The sequence below is a fragment of the Muscardinus avellanarius genome, assembly GCF_963383645.1.
Source record: "Muscardinus avellanarius genome assembly, chromosome: 7".
In the NCBI taxonomy this organism is placed as follows: domain Eukaryota; kingdom Metazoa; phylum Chordata; class Mammalia; order Rodentia; family Gliridae; genus Muscardinus; species Muscardinus avellanarius.
In genome coordinates this window covers 88,553,530-88,577,235 of record NC_137793.1, presented here as the reverse complement: position 1 = coordinate 88,577,235, position 23,706 = coordinate 88,553,530, and the positions used below count along the sequence as shown (strand labels likewise).

The 23,706-nt window shown below is 44.0% G+C and overlaps 1 protein-coding gene across 8 annotated transcripts in view; it reads left to right on the top strand.

Moving 5' to 3' along the window:
- The window catches only part of NAV1 (neuron navigator 1), a gene marked incomplete at both ends in the record, with an annotated part of 206,485 nt that extends 187,587 nt beyond the window's left edge, over nt 1-18,898 (top strand). For all 8 annotated transcript variants that reach the window (XM_080699273.1, XM_080699274.1, XM_080699272.1 and 5 more), the window contains 13 exons: nt 3,360-3,556; nt 3,814-4,006; nt 4,097-4,265; nt 5,060-5,157; nt 5,630-5,725; nt 6,429-6,588; nt 7,539-7,774; nt 8,169-8,323; nt 8,472-8,543; nt 9,000-9,196; nt 10,346-10,464; nt 15,980-16,177; nt 18,803-18,898. In XM_080699273.1, the coding sequence (XP_080555399.1) occupies nt 3,360-3,556; nt 3,814-4,006; nt 4,097-4,265; nt 5,060-5,157; nt 5,630-5,725; nt 6,429-6,588; nt 7,539-7,774; nt 8,169-8,323; nt 8,472-8,543; nt 9,000-9,196; nt 10,346-10,464; nt 15,980-16,177; nt 18,803-18,898 (1,986 nt within the window). The remainder of the gene's footprint in view (nt 1-3,359; nt 3,557-3,813; nt 4,007-4,096; nt 4,266-5,059; nt 5,158-5,629; nt 5,726-6,428; nt 6,589-7,538; nt 7,775-8,168; nt 8,324-8,471; nt 8,544-8,999; nt 9,197-10,345; nt 10,465-15,979; nt 16,178-18,802) is intronic.
- Nucleotides 18,899-23,706: the final 4,808 nt, after the last annotated feature.

Sequence of the window (23,706 nt, the reverse complement as noted above, 5' to 3'; positions counted from 1 at the left end):
TAGTCCCATCTAAGGCACGCTCATGTCACTCCAAAGCCTAAACCCTCTAAGTGAGTCTCCAAAGACATTTCAATGACTTAACTTAGTCTAAGACAAATGGAAAGAGGACCCATAGTGTCTGTTACAAACCAGACTTTGAAGGCTCTCTAACCCTGTCCCAACTCTGTGCTAGGTGGCACGAAGGATATGAAAAGTAAGATCCAGCCAGGCATGGTGAAATGCCCTTGTAATCCCAGTACTTGAAAGGCTGAGACCAGAAGATCGCAGATTGATGGCCAGCCTCAGCTACTTAGTGAGGCCTTCCCCAATTTAGAGAAACCCTGTTTCAAAATAAAGAATAAAAAATAGAGTTGGGGGTGTAGCTCAGAGGTAGAATGCCCCTGGGTTCAATCCCCAGTACTGAAAAAAATAAAAAAGAATAGAATCCAATATCATAATCATTGGGAAATCTGCAATATTGCTTGGGAACACAGAAAAAAATATTGTACATGGAGAATTAGTAACAAGGGTTGGGCATGTTGCTCAGTGGTAGAGTGCTTGCCTAGCATGCCCAAGACCCTGGTTTTAATTCCTATTACTGCAAAAAAAAAAAAAAAAAAACAATTCAGTGAAGTCAAAATGTTTATTCAGGCCGTGCGTGGTGGTGCATGCTTGTAATTCTAGTAATTGGAAGACTGTGACAGGAGGATCACCAGTTTGTGGTCAGCCTCAGCTACTTAGTGAGGCCCTCTACAACTTAGTGAGACCTTATTTGAAAATTAAGAATAAAAGCCGGGCGTGGTGGTGCACGCTTGGGAGATGGAGACAGGAGGATCGCGCAGCTTCGAAGCCAGCTGCGCTGGCTTATGAAACCCTGTTTCCTCCGGGCGTGATGGCGCACACTTGTAATCCCCGCGCTTGGGAGGCGGAGACAGGAGGATCTCGCAGGTTCGAAGCCAGCCGTGCTGGCTTACGAGACCCTGTTTCCAAATAAAAAACTATAAAAAATAGGTCTGGGAGTGTAGCCCGAGGCAGAAGGGTTTCCAGGAACCCCAGTACCACCAAAAAAAAAAAAAAGAAAGAAAAAAGAAACCCTGTTTCCAAATAAAAAAGTAAGTATAAAAATAGGTACTGGGAGTGTAGCCTGCAGGTAGAAGGGTTTCCAGGAACCCCAGTACCACCAAATAAATAAATAAATAAACAAATAAACAAACAAATAAATAAATAAATATGAAAATAAATAATAAAAAAATATAGAGGGCTGAGAAGGCAACTCGGAGGTAGAAGGCCTCCGGGTTCCATCCCCAGTACCACACACATAAAAAAAAAAAGTTTATTCAGGCAGTAAGTACTCGTGCAGTTCACAGACTTCAGTGGGCAGAGAAAGCACCACAGAGAATGTAAAAGTCACACAGAGGTAGGAGTGGGATTCCCAGGCATGTGCTGGGATGCTTTGTGCACAGACATTGTCTGCTCGAAGGGAAGAAGTATAGCCAGAGCCCTGACTGCGTAAGACAGAGCACAGAAGCCTGGTCATCATTTAAACCTGACTTTTAGCATCTCCCAAAGCATGTTCCGTGGATCACCAATGGATTGAGATGCTCCTTTATTATCCAGTGACTTTGAGAAGTGCTGCGTTTTCTACAGTGTGCATCAGCCTAGGAAAAGTCTCCAGTAACAAATCCTGTTTCCTGTTGCTTGATCCATTGTTTCTTAAAATCATTTAATCGTGGAACCTTTAGTCACATAACACCAAACATCTCCCAATAGTTCTGGCTTTTGGAATATGGAACCATACATAGAACACTTTCCTCATTTAGACTTTTTGTTGTTGTTGTTGTTAGGATTGAATTCAGGGCATTCTACCTCCAAGCTACACTCCCAACCCTATTTTTTTGTTTGTTTCTTTGTTTTGAAATATGATCTCACTAGGTTGATGAGAGTCTCACTACATTCTGAGGCTGTCCTCAAACCTGTAATCTTCCTGTCTCAGTCTCCCAAGTACTGGGATGATCTCAGAGGGCTTATTCTCCAGGAAGATTGTGGTCACCGGATTTCTTTTGGCATACACATGGATGCAAACACACACACACACACACACACACACACACACACACACACCCCTTCCCATGAGGTGGTGGTATAGAAAAAACATAATTAGGTTAAAAATCAGGAAGCCTGAATTCTAGTCCCACGTCTTTCTTCAATGCTGCAGTGGCGAGCCAGTCAATTCTGGCCTGTTCACGAGTGGCAGTTCTTATCTCTGCAGAGACTAAACTCTTTGGTGCTTTTGAGCCCCGATAAGAAGTCAGTGTTGCTCAAGGATAATAAGTCCTCTGAAACAGTTGTATACATACTCATATCCTCATGCAGCCAGACTGGTCATCTGTAATGTTTTGCCTAGTGGAAACCCCAACAACATGCCACCTATGAGCTCCAGCCATTGCATGGCCAACTTCTGTGTTCCCAGAGAGACATTTAGAAAGGATATCCTCAAATTCCCCCTTCTCTTTCCTCACTGTCCCAGAGCTCTGGTTCACCTCTGTCCCCACAGCCTTCGACCCTCCTTTACTCTGTTCCTTGCTACCATTCCGTGTCTGTGTCCTTGTATGTGTGCGTGTGCATGCTGTATGGATGCATGTGAATGGGTGTGGGACAGGACCCTGGTTTGCATTTCAGCTCACATCCCTAACACCCAAGTGTGCCAACACCAAGATCAAACAAGCCATGGTCAGATAATAATGCGCCAAGTGGTCTAAGGAAATGCTTGGGAACAGCCCTTATTCTAGGATACTTAAATCATTTAAAAAAAATGCTTATGTCTGGTTGTTTTAATCATTCTGTGATGTACCAGGCACAAGAAATATTAAATGAAACTTAATATCACTGCCTTCTTTTGATCTCCATAGACTCATATGTGTTTCTGGTTGATTTGCCAAAAGATGAATAGATTCTGGGACAATGAGCCCAAGTCAGAGGTGGCATTCTGAGACCCAAAGTGAGCTGGGTTCTAGGCTGAGCAGTAATTGGTCTGCTGGAGAAGTTGGGATTGGGTTATTGAGAGGTATGCCATGTGGGGACTCTGGGGGCTTCTCTCTGTCCTCATCAGGGGCAGTTTCCCCCTTGGGAAAGAAGCCCCAAGAAGTTCCAATAGCCAACAAGAGCAGCAAGCCAAAAGATTTCACTCTTTCTCTCAGTCTTAATTTCTAGGCAACTCTTCCTTCCATATGCCATGAATCAAGTGAAGCTTCATAAAATGAGCTTAATTACAAGCAACCCCCCTGCCTCTGCAGCTCTCTGTCCCAGAAGTCCCAAACCAGTCTTCCCCCATGCCCAGAGTAGAGCCTGACAGCTCTCTACCTGAATCTGCTCTTTTCTAGCTTCGAAGCTCCTTCAACAAAGCTTTCAGTATAAAAAAGGGACCCAAGTCAGCTTCCTCATACTCTGATATCGAGGAGATTGCCACGCCCGACTCCTCGGCCCCCTCATCCCCCAAACTGCAGCATGGTTCCACAGAAACTGCTTCACCCTCTATCAAGTCCTCCAACTCTTCCTCCGTGGGCGTCGAAGCCACCGAGTAAGTGTTCTAACCTCCTGCCACCCATCCTGGCCCCAGCGCAAAGGGCTGGCTAGAGTTGGCAGGAAGCCCATAGACCCTGGGCAAACAACACCTTGCTGTTGGCCTCACCCTGGGTGTGTGAGACCCCCAGAGGGACCCTCATACTGACTAGGTATCTTCGGGCAGGAGGAACCCAGACTACCAACCATGCACAGCGATATCCCTTAGTAGCAAATGCTTCTCCTGTAACCTGGCTGGCTCTGGCTTTCCTACAGGGGCCCTGCTCACTCAGCTCCCCACACCAGGCTGTTCCATACCAACGAGGAGGAAGAGCCGGAGAAGAAAGAGGTATCTGAGTTGCGCTCAGAACTGTGGGAAAAAGAGATGAAGCTTACAGACATCCGCTTGGAAGCGCTCAACTCCGCCCACCAGCTGGACCAGCTTCGGGAGACCATGCACAACATGCAGGTGAGTGTCTGGCAGACCTATAGGCAGGAGCCAACCGAGTCCTGAGACCCGTCCAAGCCCACTGCCCTACCCTCTCTGTTCTCACTACAGTTGGAGGTGGACCTGCTGAAAGCAGAGAATGACCGGCTGAAGGTAGCCCCTGGCCCGTCCTCGGGCTCTGCGCCAGGGCAGGTCCCTGGATCGTCTGCTCTGTCATCCCCTCGCCGCTCCCTGGGCCTTGCACTCACCCACTCCTTCAGCCCGAGTCTCACAGACACAGGTACCCATTCAGGAGAAGAGCCTGCGAGAGTGGGTGTAAGGGTTCACGTCACTGCTCCCCCACTTCACTTGTTTCCTGTCTTCTCTCTTGAGCCTGGAGGTAACAGTGTTGAAATCAAGCAGCACTGGGAGACACTAAGAGCTCTTATTTTATTTTATTTTATTGGCACTGGGAATTGAATGCAGGGGCATTCTACCTCCAAACTATACCGCCAGCCCTAATTTTTATTTATTTATTTATTTATTTATTTATTTATTTATTTATTTATTTATTTATTTATTTATTTTGTGGGTCTGGGGATGGAACCCAGGGCCATTCTACCTCCGAGCTACACCCTCTGCCCTATTTTTTATTCTTTATTTTGAAACAGGCTCTCACTGAGTTGCAAAGGGCCTCACTAAGTAGCTAAGGCTGTCCACGAAATGCGATCCTCTGGTCTCAGCCTCCCGAATGCTGGGATTACAAGCGTGCGCCACCACGCCCGGCCCTATTTTATTTTTATTTTTGAAATAGGGTCTCAGTAGATTAATGAGAGTCTCACTACTTGCTGAGGCTATCCTCAAACCTGTGATCCTTCTGTCTCAGCCTTTCAAGTACTGGGATAATAAGCATGTGCCAGCACACCTGACTGTAAGAGCTGTTATGATTCTTAAACTCTAATATCTTTTTAATTTGAAGTTCCTGTTTCTTCCTTGTGGTTATTTATAAAGTTATTTGGAAAGGATAATGACTAGTCAGTTCAGGAAAGGTTGTGGGTATCCCTAAAACCAACTAGTCCTTTTCAATCCCCACAGACCTGTCACCCATGGATGGCATCAGCACTTGTGGTCCAAAGGAGGAAGTGACCCTGAGGGTGGTGGTACGGATGCCCCCTCAGCACATCATCAAAGGGGTAAGGAACTTCAAGGGGCCAGCTTAGGAACTAGCATAATATAGATGATCCCCAGCTTTACTATGGTGCAAAAGTGATGTGCATTCAATAGAAGTCATACTTTGAATTTTGATTTTTTCCTGGCCTAGGAATATGCAATATGATGCTCTCTCAAGATACTGTATAGTGGAACAAGCTATAGCTCCCAGTCAGCCATGCAATCACAGGTGGAAATGACCAACACTTTACAGTGCATTGCACGGCTAAGCTATGTTTGGTAGGTTAGGTGCATTAAATGCATTTTCAGTCCTGATGAATGTCTCAGAATGTGACACCATTGTAACTGAAGGAGCATCTGTACTGTCTTCCTGATGCAAGAAAATCAGGTCTCTGAATACCCCCAAACCAGAGTACCCAACCTCGGAGGCCTTCTGGGATCCTTTCCTGGAGTCATCTGCATGGAGGCTCACGTGTGTCTGCCTTGACCTTACAGGACTTGAAGCAGCAGGAATTCTTTTTGGGATGTAGCAAGGTCAGTGGACAAGTTGACTGGAAGATGCTGGATGAAGCTGTTTTCCAAGTGTTCAAGGTAAAGGGATACATGTACCACCAAGGTTGTTCATCCTCTCATGGGCTATTGAGCCATCCAGGCGCTGGGGATCTTTGATACTTTATGGAGAAAGACAATATAGGGAAACATTTGCCCTTCCCTTTCTCCACTAACTTTTATTTCCTCTAGTATTAGTTTGTTTTTTGTTTTTTGCGGTACTGGAGATGGAACCCAGGGGCATTCTACCTTTGAGCTATACCCCAGCCCTATTTTTTATTCTTTTTTTTTTTTTTTTTTTTTTTTTTTTTGGCAGTACTGGGGATGGAACCCAGGGGCATTCTACCTCCAAGCTATACCCCCAGCCCTATTTTTTATTCTTTATTTTGAAACAGGGTCTCACTGAGTTACGAAGGGCCTCACTAAGTAGTAGCTGAGGCTGGCCACAAGCCGCAATCCTCCTCTCTCAGCCTTCCAAATGCTGGGATCACCAGTGTGCGCCACCATGCACGGCTCTTTTATTCTTTATTTTGAAACAGAGTCTCACTGAGTTGCACAGGGACTTACTAAGTAGCTGAGGCTGTCCGTGAACCGTGATCCTCTTGTTTCAGCCTCTCAAATGCTGGGATTACAAGATTGTGCCACCACGCCCAGCTTAGTATTTGTTCTTTCTTGTGGCTTTTCCAACTGTGTTTGCATCTTTTCAGCGTTTCTCACCATCTTCTTCTTCTCCCCAACCTATTAGGACTATATTTCTAAAATGGACCCAGCCTCCACCCTGGGACTAAGCACTGAGTCCATCCACGGCTATAGCCTCAGCCATGTGAAACGAGTGCTGGATGCTGAGCCCCCAGAGATGCCTCCCTGCCGTCGAGGCGTCAATAACATATCAGTCTCCCTCAAAGGTCAGTCTTGGGGTGAGGTGGTGTGGCATGAAGTCAGGGAGAGGACTATCAGATAATGCTTCACAGCTGGGCCTGATGGTGCATGCTTGTAATCCCAGTGCTCAAGAGGACTGCAGGTTCGAGGACAGCCTCAGCGATATAGTGAGACTCTCAGCAACCTAGCAAGACCCTGTTTCAAAATAAAAAATAGCCGGGTGTGGTGGCGCACGCTTGTAATCCCCGCGCTTGGGAGGCGGAGACAGGAGGATCGCGCAGGTTCGAAGCCAGCTGCACTGGCTTAAGAGACCCTGTTTCCAAAAATAAAAAAGTATAAAATAGGTCTGGGAGTGTAGCCCAAGGTACAAGGGCTTCCAGAAACCCCAGTACCACCAAAAAATTTAAAAAAATTTTTTTTAATTAAAAAGTAAAATAGGGCTAGGGGCATAGCTTGGAGATAGAACACACCTGGGTTCTAATTTCAGTACAAAGAGGAAAGGAGAAAGAGATAAACAAATGGGTAAGACACAGTCCTAACTTCTGTTCCCAGAGACATTTTGCCCAGCCTGGGCTTCTCACTCCACTCACTCACCTATGGCTCAGAGTATGTCCCTTAAAATGAGATCTGAGTTTTCAAAACCAGGCACTAAGGAATTCCTGTGGAATGATGGGGCAGGTGGCTCTGAGTTTCTTCAGCGGGCTCCTAGGTAAAGAAAGCAAAGCTCAGGTGGGTACAGTGGTGCACCTGTGGTGCACGCCTGTAATCCCAGTAGTTGGGAGGCCAAGACAGGAGGATCACAGGTTCAAGGCCAGTGTGTAGTGACTTAGCAAAAAAAAAACCCTGCTTCAAAATAAAAAATAAGAAAGGGCTTGGGGTATAGCTCAGAGGTAGAGTACCCCTGGGTTCCGTCCCCAGTTCCTTGCCATCCTCGGGACCATGGTCAAGACTCATGCTTTCTGGGGTGGGGGTCCAGGTCTGAAGGAGAAGTGCGTCGACAGCCTGGTGTTCGAGACGCTGATCCCCAAGCCAATGATGCAGCACTACATCAGCCTCCTACTCAAGCACCGGCGCCTTGTCCTCTCGGGCCCCAGTGGCACCGGCAAGACGTACCTGACCAATCGCTTGGCCGAATACCTAGTGGAGCGCTCCGGCCGCGAGGTCACCGAGGGCATCGTCAGCACCTTCAACATGCACCAGCAGTCCTGCAAGGTGGCTGCCTTGTGCTCCCCTGCCCTCTGCCTTCCCCGCTGCCTTTCCTGGGCTCTTGACCACTCTCCATCCCCTTTTTCCTTTCCTTACCCTGCCTTATCTTGTCTCCCTTTCTTTCCAGGTTTTTGCCCTCGGCTTTTTTTTTTTCTTTCCCATAACTTTTTCCACACTTGCTCTTACCTTTGGGAAGCTGCTTTTCCTTTAGTTGATGATTGATGGAACTCTATCCTCAGTTCACCTCACTCTGCTGACACTGTCAACCCCAGCCCTTCTCTTTTATCATCTTCCTTCTACCTTTTTTCTTTTCTTTTCTTTTCTTTTTGGTATTACCCTCTGACCTTGAGCTTTCTGGAACTAAATATTACATGTTACCTTTTTTTTTTTTTAATTCCAGGATCTGCAACTGTACCTCTCCAACCTAGCCAACCAGATAGACCGGGAAACAGGAATTGGAGATGTGCCCTTGGTGATCCTGTTGGATGATCTGAGTGAAGCGGGCTCCATCAGTGAGCTGGTCAACGGCGCCCTCACTTGCAAGTATCATAAATGGTAAGCTGGAGCAGGACCAAACTCATCTCCGTGGGAACTGGGAGTCCAGTCCAGTCTAGTCCCACCTTTGAGCTTCCCACCACGTGCACATGACAGAAAGCAGATGTTAAGGCAAATCTGTGAATCTTTTTCCTCTTTCTTCCCACAGTCCCTATATTATAGGTACCACCAATCAGCCTGTAAAAATGACACCCAACCATGGCTTGCACTTGAGTTTCAGGTAAGAACCATGCCCTGGCAGAACCTTCCAACCCTACCTCAGAGCTCAGAAACTTGCTGAATCCTGGGCTCTGAGAGCAAATAAGCACTAAGTTGTAGAAGGAAAGAGAAGTAGCCAGGTTGGAAAGAGAAAGTGTGTTTTCAGTTAGAGTGTGGAAGAGAACCCTTAAAGATAGGAAAGGATTGCAAAACTAGTAGATACCTGGTAGGCTACTGTAATTAGGATTCTCTGTCTGTCCACCCTGATCCAGATCAGTGAGCACAGGTGGTTATTTCAAGAGGATCACTGATTTAAGAATCAGCTCTACCTTCTCAAGGCTGATGTTCTGAATTCAATTGCCCCCATGATGACTTGAAAAGAAACAGAGTGGGTGTTGTGGGAGGCAGTCAGGAAGATGAATGAACACTGTCAGTGTCCCCACTGCTACTCTGACCCACTCTCCCACCACTATGGCAGGATGCTGACCTTCTCCAATAATGTGGAGCCAGCCAATGGCTTCCTGGTTCGTTACCTGCGGAGGAAGTTGGTGGAGTCAGACAGCGACATCAATGCCAACAAGGAAGAGCTGCTTCGGGTGCTGGACTGGGTGCCCAAACTGTGGTATCACCTCCACACCTTCCTTGAGAAGCACAGCACCTCGGACTTCCTCATCGGTACTGGGACCCAGCTTCCCTGGGGCAGGAGGTGGTTTCCCTTTCACATCTCACCACTAGAGGGCGCTCTCTGCTTTGGAATCTTTGTCCTGTTAAAGGAATTGAGAGCTTTAAGCTGAGAACTTAACTGCTTAACCAATTAAGAACTGCTTAACCCATTAAGTCCCAAGCAAGTTTTTATTCTGCAAATATTTCAATGAAATTGATACAGGTGCATTAATATAGGTTGAAGATCATAATCTGGAGCTTATATATCTTTTATATGTTTTTTCACATATCTATATATGAAAATACATATATATGATTTTTTTTTTTTTTTTTTGCGGGTCTGGGGACATTTGGCCTCTGAGCTACACCCCCTGCCCAATTTTTTTTCTTGTATTTTGAAACAGGGTCGCTGAGTTGCGGAGGGCCTCACTAAGTAGCTGAGGCTGTCCACAAACCATTATCCTCCGGTCTCAGCCTCCCAAATGCTGGGATTACAAGTGTGTACCACCATGGCCCGCATATATGAATGTTTTAATCATTCACCTATTACTTTTCCCAAAAGAATAGAACTCTAGAAATATATTTACTTCAAAAGTTACCATAAGTAGTATACTTGTGGCTCAATTTGAGTTTTTATAGGTGTCCCATATCTGGGTCAGTGGGACAAATGGAGTAACTTCAAGGTTTTCCAGTGCATTTAGAACCATGAATTGGATACTTCAACCATCAGAAAACCAATCCCAAGCCAGGTGTGGTGACACTCACCCAGTCTTAGCTACTTGAGAGGCTGAGGTGAGAAACTGAGTTATCGAGGATAGCCTGGATAATATAGTGAGACCTCCTGTCTCGGGGGGGGGGGTGGCGGCTAACCCCTTGTTTCCCACACACACAATTAATGAAAAAAATTGAGGGAGAATATGTAGGAGGGACTTAAGAAACTCCCTCCCTACCTGTCTCACTTCCATTTTGAATCATGAATCACTTCTCATGCTTAATGAGACTGCCAGCCAGGTAGTCATTAGCCACAGGTCTCAACAAGCCTTAATTTCCTTTAATGCTTTAGCCGTCAGCCCCCTCTTCTGGTACTAAGTAGTAAAAGAGGCACGACACTAGGGAGACCAAGTTTCTCATCCATCGTCATGGCTTCCACCTTTGCCCTAGGCCCTTGCTTCTTTCTGTCCTGTCCCATTGGCATCGAGGACTTCCGGACCTGGTTCATTGACCTGTGGAACAACTCCATCATTCCCTACTTGCAGGAAGGAGCCAAGGATGGGATCAAGGTGAGCCCTACCCTCCGAGTCCACTCAAAACCCAGGACCGTGCTGCCCTACCCGAGCAAAAGATAAACACTTCTTCAGTGTTCAGCAGGGGAATACTGGGGTTAGTTAGAATCTCTTTCTGAAGGTTTGTATAGATGAAGCTGTTTTCCATTCAGCAAGTGACTCAGTACTCTCTCCCTCTGAGGCCATCTCTCCAATCTCAGGCCTCTGACTCTAGGCCCAATTCAAACCACTCTGAAGGAGTCAGGGCAAGTAAAAAAAAAAAAAAAACAATTAAGCTGAGAATTAAGTAAAATTACTTACTACTAAGTAGCCAGAGTGGTGGTGAATACCTGTAATCCCAGTACTTGGGAAGCTGAGACAGAAGGATGACAGGCTTGAGACCAGCCTCAGCAACTGAGAAAGACCCTATTTCAAAGCAAAAAATAGCCTTGTGTGGTGGCGCACGCTTGTAATCCCCACGCTTGGGAGGCAGAGACAGGAGGATCGCGCTGGTTTGGAGCCAGCCTCACTGGCTTAAGAGACCCTGTTTCCAAATAAAAAAATATAAAATAGGTCTGGGAATGTAGCCCGGAGGGAGAAGGGCTTCCAGGAACCCCAGTACCACCAAATAAATAAATAAATAAATAAATAAATAAATAAATAAATAGGGTTAGAGGTATAGCTTAAAGGTAGAATGCCCCTGGATTCTATACTCAATACCACCAAAAATTTTTCTTCATTAATAAATTTGTGGTATCTTAAGAAAATTTCATGTTATTAATAGATTTCCAATTTAAAAGCATTTTCAAGCCAGGCATGGTGACACACACTTGTAATCCCATTACTTGGGAGACTGAGACAAGAGGACCGCAGGTTCGCAGCCAGCCTCAGCTATTTTGTGAGGCCTCTGCAACTTAGTGAGACCCTGTTTCAAAATAAAAATAAAAACTAGGGCTGAGGGTGTAGCTTGGAGGTAGACTCCCCCTGGGTTCAATCCTCAGTACCACAAAAAAAAAAAAAGCATTTTCACATCAATATTCTCTCTTTGTAAGAAAGTAAAAAATAATTTAAAAGTACCACGTCTAAAGTAGAATAATTTTCTACTTTTGAACAATAAAATTATAGGGTCATAAAATTTGTTGTTTTAATACATCCTGTATACATCAACAGATGAATGGATTCCACCTTTGCCCTAGGCCCTTGCTTCTTTCTGTCCTGTCCCATTGGCAGGACAGAATATTAATAACATTAATATATTAATAACATTTCTCCTCCTCTCTAGGATAAAGGAAATATGGCATACATATATACACAATGTAATAACATTCAGCCTATTTATTTATTTATTTATTTATTTATTTATTTATTTATTTTGTGGTACTGGGGATAGAACCCAGGGTCATTCTATCTCTGGGAGACATCCTCAGCCATATTTTTTATTCTTTGTTTTTTTTTTTTTTTTTTTTTTTTTTTTTGGTTTCCAGTAAATTCTTTTTTTTTTTCTTTTTTTTTTTATTGGTGCACTGTATTCATACATCATAGTGGGATACAAACTTTTGTAGACATACATGCACACATTGCCCAGTCAGCCCCCACCTGATCCCCACCCCATTCTCTCCCCATCCCTCCCTCCCATGCTTGGCTTAGTGGTTGACATCTAGTATTATAGCAATTTATCCAAAATTAAAAATGATAATCTCACATAACAGTTTCATTTGTCTGATACCAAGCTTTTGATGACTTAAAGATAACATTTCAATATTTCTTTTTGCTTTCTTTCTTACCAGAGAATATTTTTTTCTTTTTTTTAGGTGAAACTATCATATATTTATTTTTCAGAAAAAAATCTATCCTGATATGGAATATGGACTCTAGATACCCAAAACAATCTCGAAGCAAAAACAAAGCTAGAAGATGTATATTTTCTGATTTCAAACCATATAAAGCTACAATAATTGAAACAGTGTAGTACTGTTCTAAAGGCAGATATATAGACCATTGGAGTTAAATACAAGCCTAGAGCTAACTATTTCCCTATATTGTCAAGTTATTTTTGACAAGGTTTCCACGAACATTTGGTGGAGGAAATACTAATCTTTTAACTAAATATTGTTGAAAAATAATAATTACATGGAAAAGAATAAAGTTGGACCCTTACCTAATCCCACATACAAGTATTAACTCAAACTAGATAAAAGACCTAAATATAAATCTTAAGACTATAAACTTTTAGGAGAAAATCTGGGTCATAAAACCGCACAACATTGAAATTGGCAGTGATTTCTTGGATATGATTTCAATGGCACAGGCAGCAGAAGAATATACAAACTCCCTAAAAAATAAAAAAAAAATATTGTATATCCAAAGACAATGTAAACAGAGTTAACAGTTAATAGAATTGGATAAAATATTTCCAAATGCTATATCTGAAGGTATATTAATATTCCAACTAGAAATCCTAAAAATTAACAACAATAAAGGCAAACAATACAATTTAGAGATAGGTAAAAGACTAACATAAATAATGAATCTCCACAGATAACCAATCTTAGTTGTCTGTTGGATGGAAACTCTTGTTTCTCTGGTTCTGGTGAGTGTTACCTATTTCTTCTTTGTAGTTAATCTCTTTGAGTATTTTCTCTAGCGCTGGTTTTGAAGACATAAATTCCTTCAGTTTCTGTTTGTCATGGAAGCTTCTTATTTCTCCATCTAATTTGACAGAAAGTTTTGCTGGATAGGAAATTTTTGGCTGGAAGTTGTTTTCTTTCAGAGTTTGGAATATGTTACTCCAAGCCCTTCTGGCTCTCATGACTTGGTTTGGGAAGTCTGGAGTGATTCTAATTGGTTTGCCTCTGAATGTCACTTGGCCCTTTGTTTTTGTTGCCTTTAAGATTCTCTGCTTGGCTTCCACATTGGTCATTTTGACAATTATATGGCGTGGGGATCCTCTTCTCGGATCCTGTCTAAAGGGAGTTCTATAAGTTTCCTGGATCTGTGTATCAACCTCTTGCTCTATATTTGGAAAATTTTCTGCTATTACTTCCTTGAAGAGATTGTTGATCCCTTTGGTATCACTTTCTTTTCCCTCCTCTATTCCAATTATTCTTAGGTTAGCTCTCTTAAGATGGGCCCATATTTCTTCAATGTCAGATTCCTGCTGTTGGGTATCTTTTTCTAGATTAGAAACTATGCATTCATTTTTGGATTGCTCATCTTCTAAGAGCGAGATTCTGTTCTCCATGTGGTCTAATCGGTTGTTTGTGCTTTGAATTGAGGCCTTTACTTCATTAATTGCATCCTTTATCTCTTTTTGGCTCTCTCTGAGTTCTTTTCGAAGCACCTCTATTATTTCTACAGTTATTTTCCTGATTTGATCTTCTAGAAATCTCTGATTTTCTGTTTTATCAGGTTCTGATGTTGTGGGGTTGTGCACATTCATTACTTCAGTGTTATTCCTCTTTCCCATGATTTCGGAGGTTTGTGCCTTCTCTGGGTTCTTCCCTTGGGTCACTATGGCTTCACTTAAGGTGCTCTGGATCTCGAGTCTGTATTATCTCAGACCCTACTACTCCTTTACTGGGTTGTATCACAGAGTCTCCGACCCAGGGAGTCGATAAAGGCTGCTTTAAACTATGGGGGGTGCCAGGTTGCACGCTCTCCTATGGTGTGATATCTCTGCCACCACCACTCCCTCACTGGGTCAAGTCCCAGGAGGCACAATACTGGGATTTCTCCTCTGTGGCCCACAATTTGACTCACTGTTCTTGAGTACGTAGATGTAGCTGTACTGGACTCGGTGAATTCACTGCTGCTGCCGCCGCCGGTGGCAATATGGCGCCTCTGCCACGCCCTCGGCCATGAGGCTGGCGTATTTTTTCTTCTCTGGTTTTGATTTCCACTCTGAATCCCTGCAGCGTGTGCTGAGCTCAGCCACTGGGAGCTTTAAATGCTGTCTGTGCCGAAAGATCCCGCCTGGCTGTTCCGCATCGGCTCACCTCAGCTTGCTGTAGCCGTCCGCTGAGTTCGCCGCTGCCGCCGGCAGTATGGCGCTGCTGCCGCGTCCTCGGGCGCGTGTGTCTCCTCTGTGGCCCTGAGCTCTGTTCTCAGTCTGCTTTCTCTCTGGAGCCTGGTGGTTTTTTTGTTTTTCTGGTGATGGTGTTTTCTGGCTATGAAAGGCGCTCTTTTTGTGGTAATGGAGATTGGTTGTTAGCGGGACTCTTAAGCCCCGCTTTTCTCGGTCGCCATCTTCCCGGAAGTCTATTCTTTGTTTTGAAACAGGGTTCACTGAGTTACAAGGGCCTCACTAAGTACTAGCTGAGGCTGTCCCCAAACCGCAATCCTCCTGTCTCAGCTTCCCAAATGCTGGGATTACAAGCATGCACCACCACACCCAGTTAACATTCAGCTTTTAAAAAAGAAAATGAAATCCTGTCATTTGCAATAACATAGATGACCCTGAGGGACATTACATTAAATAAAATAAGCCAAGCCCAGGAAATCATGTAGCACATGATCTCACCTATATGTGAAATCTAAGAGTTGAATTCATTGAACAGAGTGGAATAGTGATTACAAGGGGGTGGGCAGGTGGAGTAAGGACAGTTGGTAAAATGATGCAAAATTTCAGTTTGACAGAAAGAATAAGTTCAATAGATACATTATACAATGGTAACTACACTTGATAACAATATATTGTGATAATTGTAATTATAATTATAGCAATGTATTGTATACTTTTTAAGAGAATAAATTTAAGTGAGCCAGGTGTGGTAGTGCAGGCCTGTAATCCCAGTATTTCGGAGGCTAAGACAGGAGAATCGTAGGTTTCAATACTGGGGATGGAATCCAGGGGCATCTACCTCCAAGCGACACCCGGAGCCCTGTTTTTTATTCTTTATTTTGAAACAGGGCCTCAGTAAGTAGCTGAGGCTGTCTGCAAACCGCAATCCGCCTGTCTCACCCTCCCAAATGCTGGGATTACAAGAGTGTGCCACCATGTCCGACTCAGTCTCAGTAATTCAGCAAAACCCTTAGCAACTTAGTCAAACCCTGTTTCAAAGTAAAAAATAAAAATAAAATAAAGGGCTGGATTGTAGCTTGCAAGTAGAATGCCCCTAAGTTCAATTACCAGTACCAAGAATAGGTTTAAATAAGCCAATGTGACCTAACATGCATTATGTTAATTAGCTCAATTTAGCTATACCACGATTTATACATATCTAAAAATATTATGTTGTACATAACAAATACATGCAATTTTATTTAAATTTTTAAATAAATAAAGACTTTAAAAAGTTTTAATGCAGTTAAATTATCCTCTAAAATGATTGTATTTCTTTATACCAACTTGTTTCCCATGTTGGGAAGTTCAAGGAACTTCCACGGGAATCAGAGCCTCGAGACTTTTTATTTGAGGAAGTGTGCTTTGAAGAAACATGTTTTTGGTGGACTCTACAAGAGACTGCATGAATAGGTCTCTAATCGGTGACCCATGTATTCCTCACCCATTAATAACATTTCTCCTCCTCTCTAGGTCCATGGACAGAAAGCTGCTTGGGAAGACCCAGTGGAGTGGGTCCGGGACACTCTTCCCTGGCCATCAGCCCAACAGGACCAGTCAAAGCTGTACCACCTGCCCCCACCCACTGTGGGCCCTCACAGCATTGCCTCACCCCCAGAGGACAGGACCGTCAAGGATAGCACTCCAAGCTCTCTAGACTCAGACCCTCTGGTGAGTAGAAGCCATGCGAAGGTAAAAAGAACATGGCAGGACTGGATTCCTCACACTCTATGTCCATATCTGTTGGGGGCCTGAGGGGCTGAAAAGTTTCAGCAAGACCAGGACCAGGATGAGGCCAGCGAGAAGCTCTGCATCAGAGTCTTGGGTTAGAAAGATCATATGCTTGCCACCTAGCTTAAGCCAACTAATAACAACCCAGACAGATGGATTCTAGCAGAGACCCAGGTATCAGGCAGATACAGTGTAGAAATATCAACTGAAGAAGTAAAGCATTAGGACATACTAGCCCTCTCTCTGCCTTCTGCCTGTCCTCTGCTACTGTCCTGAGGACTACCTCAGCCAGAAAGCAGTCTGAGTGAACTGGCAGATATTTGTGATGCATGTAGCCAATGGAGATATAGCTAGACTATATAAAACTTCAACAACAAAAAAAGCGTTCAAACAGAAAAAGCATATGGACAGGCATTTGATGAATAGGAAATGCAAGTGGCTGATAAAACATAAAAAGATCCCCAACCTTGAGCCAGGTGTGGTGGCTCACGCTTGTAATCCCTGCGCTTGGGAGGCTGACACAGGAGGATCGCACAGGTTTGAAGCCAGCCTCAGCTACTGAGTGAGGCTCTCAGCAACTTAGACCCTGTTTCCAAATAAAATAGAAAATAGGTCTGGGAGTATAGCCTGGAGGTAGAAAGGCTCTGGGTTCCAACCCCAGTACCACCAAAAAAAAAAAAAAAAAAAAAATCCTCAACCTCTCTAGTAATAAGGAAATGCAAATTAAAATGAGGTGATAGCCGGGCGTGGTGGCACACGCTTGTAATCCCCGCTCTTGGGAGGCAGAGACAGGAGGATCGCGCAGGTTCGAAGCCAGCCGCGCGTGCTGGCTTAGGAGACCCTGTTTCCAAATAAAAATGTAAAAATAGGTCTGGGAGTGTAGCCCGGAGGTAGAAGGGCTTCCAGGAACCCCAGTACTACCAAAAAAAAAAAAAAAAAATGAGGTGATATTTTTTTCACATTGTTGGAAACAATGTGTGTGTGTCTGTGTGTGGAAGCAGAGACCTTCACACTCTACTGTGGGAGTGTCTGTTGGTAAACCATTCTGGAAGATAATTTCGCAGATTGTTTTAAAATTTAACATGCAGCCGGGTGTGGTGGCACACGCTTGTAATCCCCACATTTGGGAGGCCGAGACAGGAGGATCTCACAGGTTTGAAGCCAGCTGTGCTGGCTTAAGAGACCCTGTTTCCAAAATTAAAAAAAAAAAAGTATAAAAATAGGACTGGGAGTATAGCCTGGAGGTAGAAGAGTTTTCAGGAGCCCCAGTACCACCACCACCAAAAAAAAAAAAAAAAAAATAGCATGCAACCGGGCATGGTGGTGCACACTTGTAATCTCAGTACTTAGAAGGCTGAAATAGGATTGCAGGTTCGAGACCCTCCTCAGCAACTTAGCAAACTCTGAGCAACTTAGTGAGACCCTGTTTTAGAATAAAATATGGCTGGGGAGATAGCTCACCCCTGGGTTTAACTCCCAGTACCAAAAAAAATTAACATGTACAACTTCTATGACCTTGCAGTTTTACCTCTCAAGTAAGAAGTCTTCCAAGTGAGTTGCAATACATTTTAATTTTTTCTTTCTTTTGATACTGAAAGTTGAACCCAGAGCTTTCTACCCTCAAGCTATATCCCCAGCCCTATTTTTATTCCTTATTTTGAAACAGGGTCTCGCTAAGTTGCTGTGGCTAACCTTTAACTTGTTGTCCTGTCTTATCCTCCCAAGTACTGCAATTACAGGCTTGGCTTTATTTAAATTTTGACTTTGTTAAAAACAGATATTAGTGTGTCAAAACACTTTTAAATTGGAAAACTAATAATAAGGTAAATAGAAGAGAAAGTAGAAGGTAGATTCAACAGAAAATCAATCAGGCTTGTTTAACTAAAATGGAGGATTCCAAGCTTGAAGGTACCAAGGGAAGAAATTAGCTAAAGAGAAAGAGGTAAAGCCAGGTATGGTGGCACATCTCTGTAATCTCAGGACTTGGGAGGCTGGGATAGGAGGATCATAGGTCCAAGGCCAGCCTCAGCAACTTAATGAGAGCCTCAGCAATTCAGCAAGGCCCTATTTCAAAATAAAAAATAAAAAGGGCTCAGGGTATAGCTCAGAGGTAGAATGCCTTAGGGGAGCAGAGAGAAAGAGATGTACTGAGGTGTTTAGACTTGCCATAGTGGTTGTGAACTGATGGGTTCAAAATAATGCCGAGCCTGGCTGTTGGGTTATTAAAATCTATTAGAAGGGGAATTGTTAGGAAGAGAGTTATCATGAGAGCACTTTTCCATTGCTCCCAGCCTTAGCCAGTATGTATGGACCCTCTGTCCTTGTTCTGTTTGTAGCCACACCACATGTGGCACCTTGTATTTCAGAGGGACCCCCAAGTGACTTCACATGCACGTCTATCAAAGGTTGAAGAAATCATCACTGCTTTTTCATGAGCCACCTCTGAACTCTGAGCTCTTACTCACTTACGAAACAAGGATCAGACCCACCATCTAGGTTTTTTATGTCTCCCTTCTATGGGCAGGACTCAGCATCTCACTAATCCATCACTTTGCCCCTCTGTAGATGGCCATGCTGCTGAAACTTCAAGAAGCTGCCAACTACATTGAGTCTCCAGATCGAGAGACCATCCTGGACCCCAATCTCCAGGCAACACTCTGAGGTTCCAGCAGTCACTGTCGCCCCGGACAGTCGAAGGCTGGCATCAGCTTCATTAGCTCCTCCTCCCCCCTCTTCTTGCAGAGCACTGGCTCTCCGCCTCCAAGGAGAACAGGAGGGGGGAGGGGGCAGAAGAGGGACAGATTCTTGGTGCTGCACCTTTGAGAACTTCCTTGTAGGGATCGGTGGGGTGGAGTTTGGGAACTTGTGTCCCCTAAATACACTTACTGGCCTCCTCTCATGACTTAGGGGGAAAGATGATTCTGGGTCTTTTTCTTGGTTTCTGGTTTCCATTCAACTCCTGGGCATTCTGGGGAAGGGTTCAGAAGACATTGAAAAACTTCAGTAATTCTTAACTGGCTCATGAACAACCCTGAGACCACCCCCAGGTGGAGAAATCTGCGGGAGGCAAGAAGCTCACAGACTTTCTTACAGACCCTTTCCAACTCCATCACCACTGCCAACAACTTTTCCCCCAGAGATCTGGCCAGAGCCCAGAAAAGAAGCATGTGGTTTAAAAAAAAAAATGTGTAAATCAACCTGTAAAAGGTAAAAAGCAATGGAAAAAAGATGATGCTGGAGAAAGGGGACCCAGTTGCCAAGGTAGAAGGAGAACTGCCAGCTCTTGCCTTCTGGATGACAGGGGATGTTGACAAGACGGCTGCCCATCTATGAAGTCACCAAACCACAAACGTAACATTACAGCCTTCAGAGAAAGACTACCAGCTCTGTCTTTCTACCTTCTAACTTAACATGCATGAGAGTCAATAAACCCTACTTCTTAATTTTTTATTTTTTATTTTGTTTCAATTTTTTCCTACCATTTGCCTATTTATTTTCCCTCACCCCATCTCCTCACATGTCCCTGAGATACTTGGGTTGCTTTTCCAGAGGTTAGTTTGGCTTTTCTGAGTGGTTTTTTTTTTTAAGAGAATATGATGCCATCTCATTGGTACCAGCTGGACACCTGCCATGCCACTATAGTCTGGCATCCCTCAAGCTTACAGAAGATGTGAAGCATTGGTTCAGAAGTAGTGGGAAAAGAGGATCCCTTTTGAGAAAGCACATTCTGCCTGGGAGCTTCATTGGCAACCTCTGGCAAGTCAGAAGATATACTCTGAGTTTCATCGTGGACTGGAAAAAATCAGGACATTGGAAATACCCATCTGTCTTGTGGCCTCTTTGGCCCCTTGCTACACTATTTGGATGGTAACCACTTTGACTGAATGAACATTCCCTAGCCAGCCTTCCTTTACCATTTGTTTTTTAAATGGTTAACATTCATTTACAAGGAACTTTACATCCACATGAGATACTCCAATACAGAATATAAGGCTCAAGGAGTTTGATTTGGTGGACAAAATCAGCCCTCCAAAGAGATCTTACCTCTTAAAGAAAAGTTGCTCTTTTCCTACTGATCCTAAAGGGCTTGCAATACATGCTCCTTCAGTTGATAAGTACTTGTTGGGTTAAGAAAAAAACAAAGATAAGACTTGGGTCCTTAGGTTCATGTCTAGTAGGATATGTTAACCTCCATTAAATGATCACTCCATTAAATGATCATTCCATTCCATTAAATGATCACTCCATTAAATGATGTTACCTAGACCTTCAAGATCATCTAAGAAATGCAACTGAAACCCAAGGAGCCAGCTAAAAATAAGCCTTGGGTTAGATGTCCAATACAATGAGGGCAGAAGATCTTGGATCAATTACATGGAGCCGAAAAGACTGGAATCTCGCTTGTCTGGAATGGGCAAGTCTACTTCCTGCCATTTCTGAAAGCCTTATGGGACCAGATTCCAGGCTGAGCTGCCAGGTGGGCTGAAGTTTCAGGACTCTGCAGGTCAGGGATATATGATGAGCCTGGGCCTAAATGTTTGCTCTTCAGTTTCCTAAGTATCACAAGACTTTATCAGAATCTCTAGGCATCCTAACCTGGATCATTCCGTTCTATCCAACCAAGGAGTAGATGCATCTGAATCTTCATATTCAAAATATTTTCATTTAGGTTCACAAGATGGTCTAAATTTTCCTCCCGGAAAAGCTTCTGTGTTTACATGCTAGCTCCCAAGGATGAAGGGCCCTCAATGCTGGAGACTGTTACTGCTATTGCTGCTAATTCCACAAGCTATGAAGATCCCCAGCCAACTTAGCTGTACAATATGCAATTCTGTGGTGGGAAGAAGCCGTTTGTCCAAGGATGGTGCTGAAATCACTGCCTTAAGGTCTCTGCTATGCAGAATTAGGAGGCCCCAGAGCTGGGTGTGCCAACTGAGAAGAAAGGGAAGACTGGACTGGCCTATTTTGGACCTAGGCCTCTTCTGAACTCTATCTCAAGCTCCAGTTCCATCACGAGGCTCAGACTTTTAATGCCATCTTAATCTAATGGTGGAGCCCTTAACTCCCTATTTTCTGGTGCTGCCCAGCCAGTGCCTTCTGACATGGATGTGACTGGCTACTTGAGAAAAAAGAGAGGGGAGAACCCCTTCTTCCATTCCAACTGCCTCAGACCGCAGAGGTTCTTGTCTCTCCAGTAATTATGGACACCATCGTGAATTGTACTTGGATCCTCAGCAGGTTGATTCTAGAGGCTTTTCATCACTTTTCAGTTCTATTCCTGGGACCCACCATCCTCTGCTCTTGGTTGACTGCTGCACTTAACCTAGGTCTCTAACTGCTTTCCACTGGAAAGAATGTTCCCATCTCGTGAAGTGGTATCAAAGCGTTGGCTTTTGCTGGAGCCTGGGACTCTGCACATCTGCATCCCTCGTGGTGAGGACTGATCATCCCACGAAGGAATGGTGGTTATGTGGCAACTGTAGAAGGGTGAGCCTCCTCATGGTGCTATAATCCCCTGGGATGTTCATCCAGACTTCTCCGAAGCAGAAAACCAAGTTTCCTCTTGCTGCCCTAGAATTAATGGCAAGGAGCAAATCCACAGCATTCTTTCCTATCATACACCTGCATCTTGGTCGAGACTACAGGGATCCCTCACAAAAAGAAAAAAAAAAAAAAAAAAAAACCTGGATCCCTTAGCTAAATTCTCACCCTAAGTCACCTTTGGAAGAATCCAGCCTATCTAATTCTGGAATTTGTGCTATTTCCTCCCTCTTTACCCCCCTGACTTCATCTCTCACCAAAGTTGGCTAGTACAGAACATGGTTCAATACCCAGCATCAACCTGTGGGGAGAGCTGCAGCTCCAAGAGAGGTTCCTCAGCAGAGTCCTCTTGGTTCTGGATGAAGAAGACCAACAAGATGTGTCTGATGTATTTGTTTCTCAGTCCCTGCCTAGGCACTAAAAATAAAATACTAGGAAATGGGAAGTTAATATGGAACCTGATGTCTGTGTGTGTGTCACATACACAAAAGAGCGGTTTGCTATTGCCGTTTCCTATCTTCTGAGGCTTCACAGAGTATTTTTTAAAAATCTATGCTTTGTGGCAACTTTATGGTGCTTATCTCTGTCTTCATGTAAATCTTTATACCAATGTCTTTCATGTAGTCCACAACCATTGGGAAGGTAGAGGCTGGCAGGGAAGAAGAATTGGCTAACAGTCCATGGAGGGACCCTCCAGTGAAGTACTTATTGGTTGGTGTACTATATTTTGGTCTTGAGTTACCAACCTTCCAACTAATCTCTCCATGCTCCTTAAGCTTAAATTGTGATTTGCTTCCCCTTCTTATTTCTTGCCGTCTTGTTTTCCTGGTTCGCAAGAGTCTAAGTGGACATGGATCTAATTCATATTCTCTCTCTCTCTCTCTCTCTCTCTCTCTCTCTCTCTCTCTCTCTCTCTCCTCTCTCTCTCTCTCTCTCTCACACACACACACAGACACACACACACACACACACACATACCTTGTCATATTTTTATTTCTACTTCTCTGAGACACTGAGACAAGAGTCACAGTATTCAGAGGGATGCTCCCCTTCCAGTGGTCTGAGAAGTTATTTATGTCCTGTAATATTTCAAAGAGCAGGAAGAGAGAAGCGGCAGCCTGCTGCTTCTCACAAACACCTCACATCATCTCCCAGGATAGCACCCATGTATAGACACCCAACACGTAGGTGAAATTTGCTCAAATGAATGGGATCCAGTCGTACAAACCAGGATCAAAGTGGTAAATTATGTGAGACCTTAAAGATTCTTTATGACAAAGTATTTGGAAGGGGAAGTTGTCCTAATCACACATTCCACACAGGATTCAAGTGCTGAAGTGACCCAGAACATCAAATTCAGCTCTTCATCATACTTTATCTTTCCTTGGTCCTGGGTATTAGCTAAACTGAAGATAATAAGTAGACGCCATAAGCCAACTCCATGACTGAATGAAAACAATGTGCTTTTGAAGAGGGTTTACTAATGGAGGTGGATATACTAAGAGAATGCTAGTGCATTCTTATGATGTAATGTAAGAACTATTCATGAGTTCTGGTGTGTGGCCCCATTGAGGAGGCCATAAGTAATAAAATGGTCTTAGGGCACTATGTTTCCAAAGCCTGGTGATATCACCCTTTATAACTGAATCAGCCTTATCTGTTCATGAGTCATCAGTTGACCTGCTCAGGGATCTGTGGGGCCACCTAGTCTGCTCTCCCACTGCCCAGGCTGCTTGTGCACAAGTGCTCAGCTTAGCCCTGGATGGAAGCAAATATCATCAGCCATAGGTCCTAGGGAAGGCAGAGTAAGCTGGAAGGTGGTATAGCCTTCAAAGAAGGAAACCAATCTAAATTTGGAAGTTACAGGGAGACAAAAACAGATAAACTTATTTGTACTGGGTCTTTCCAGTTTGCTGTTTTGACCATTT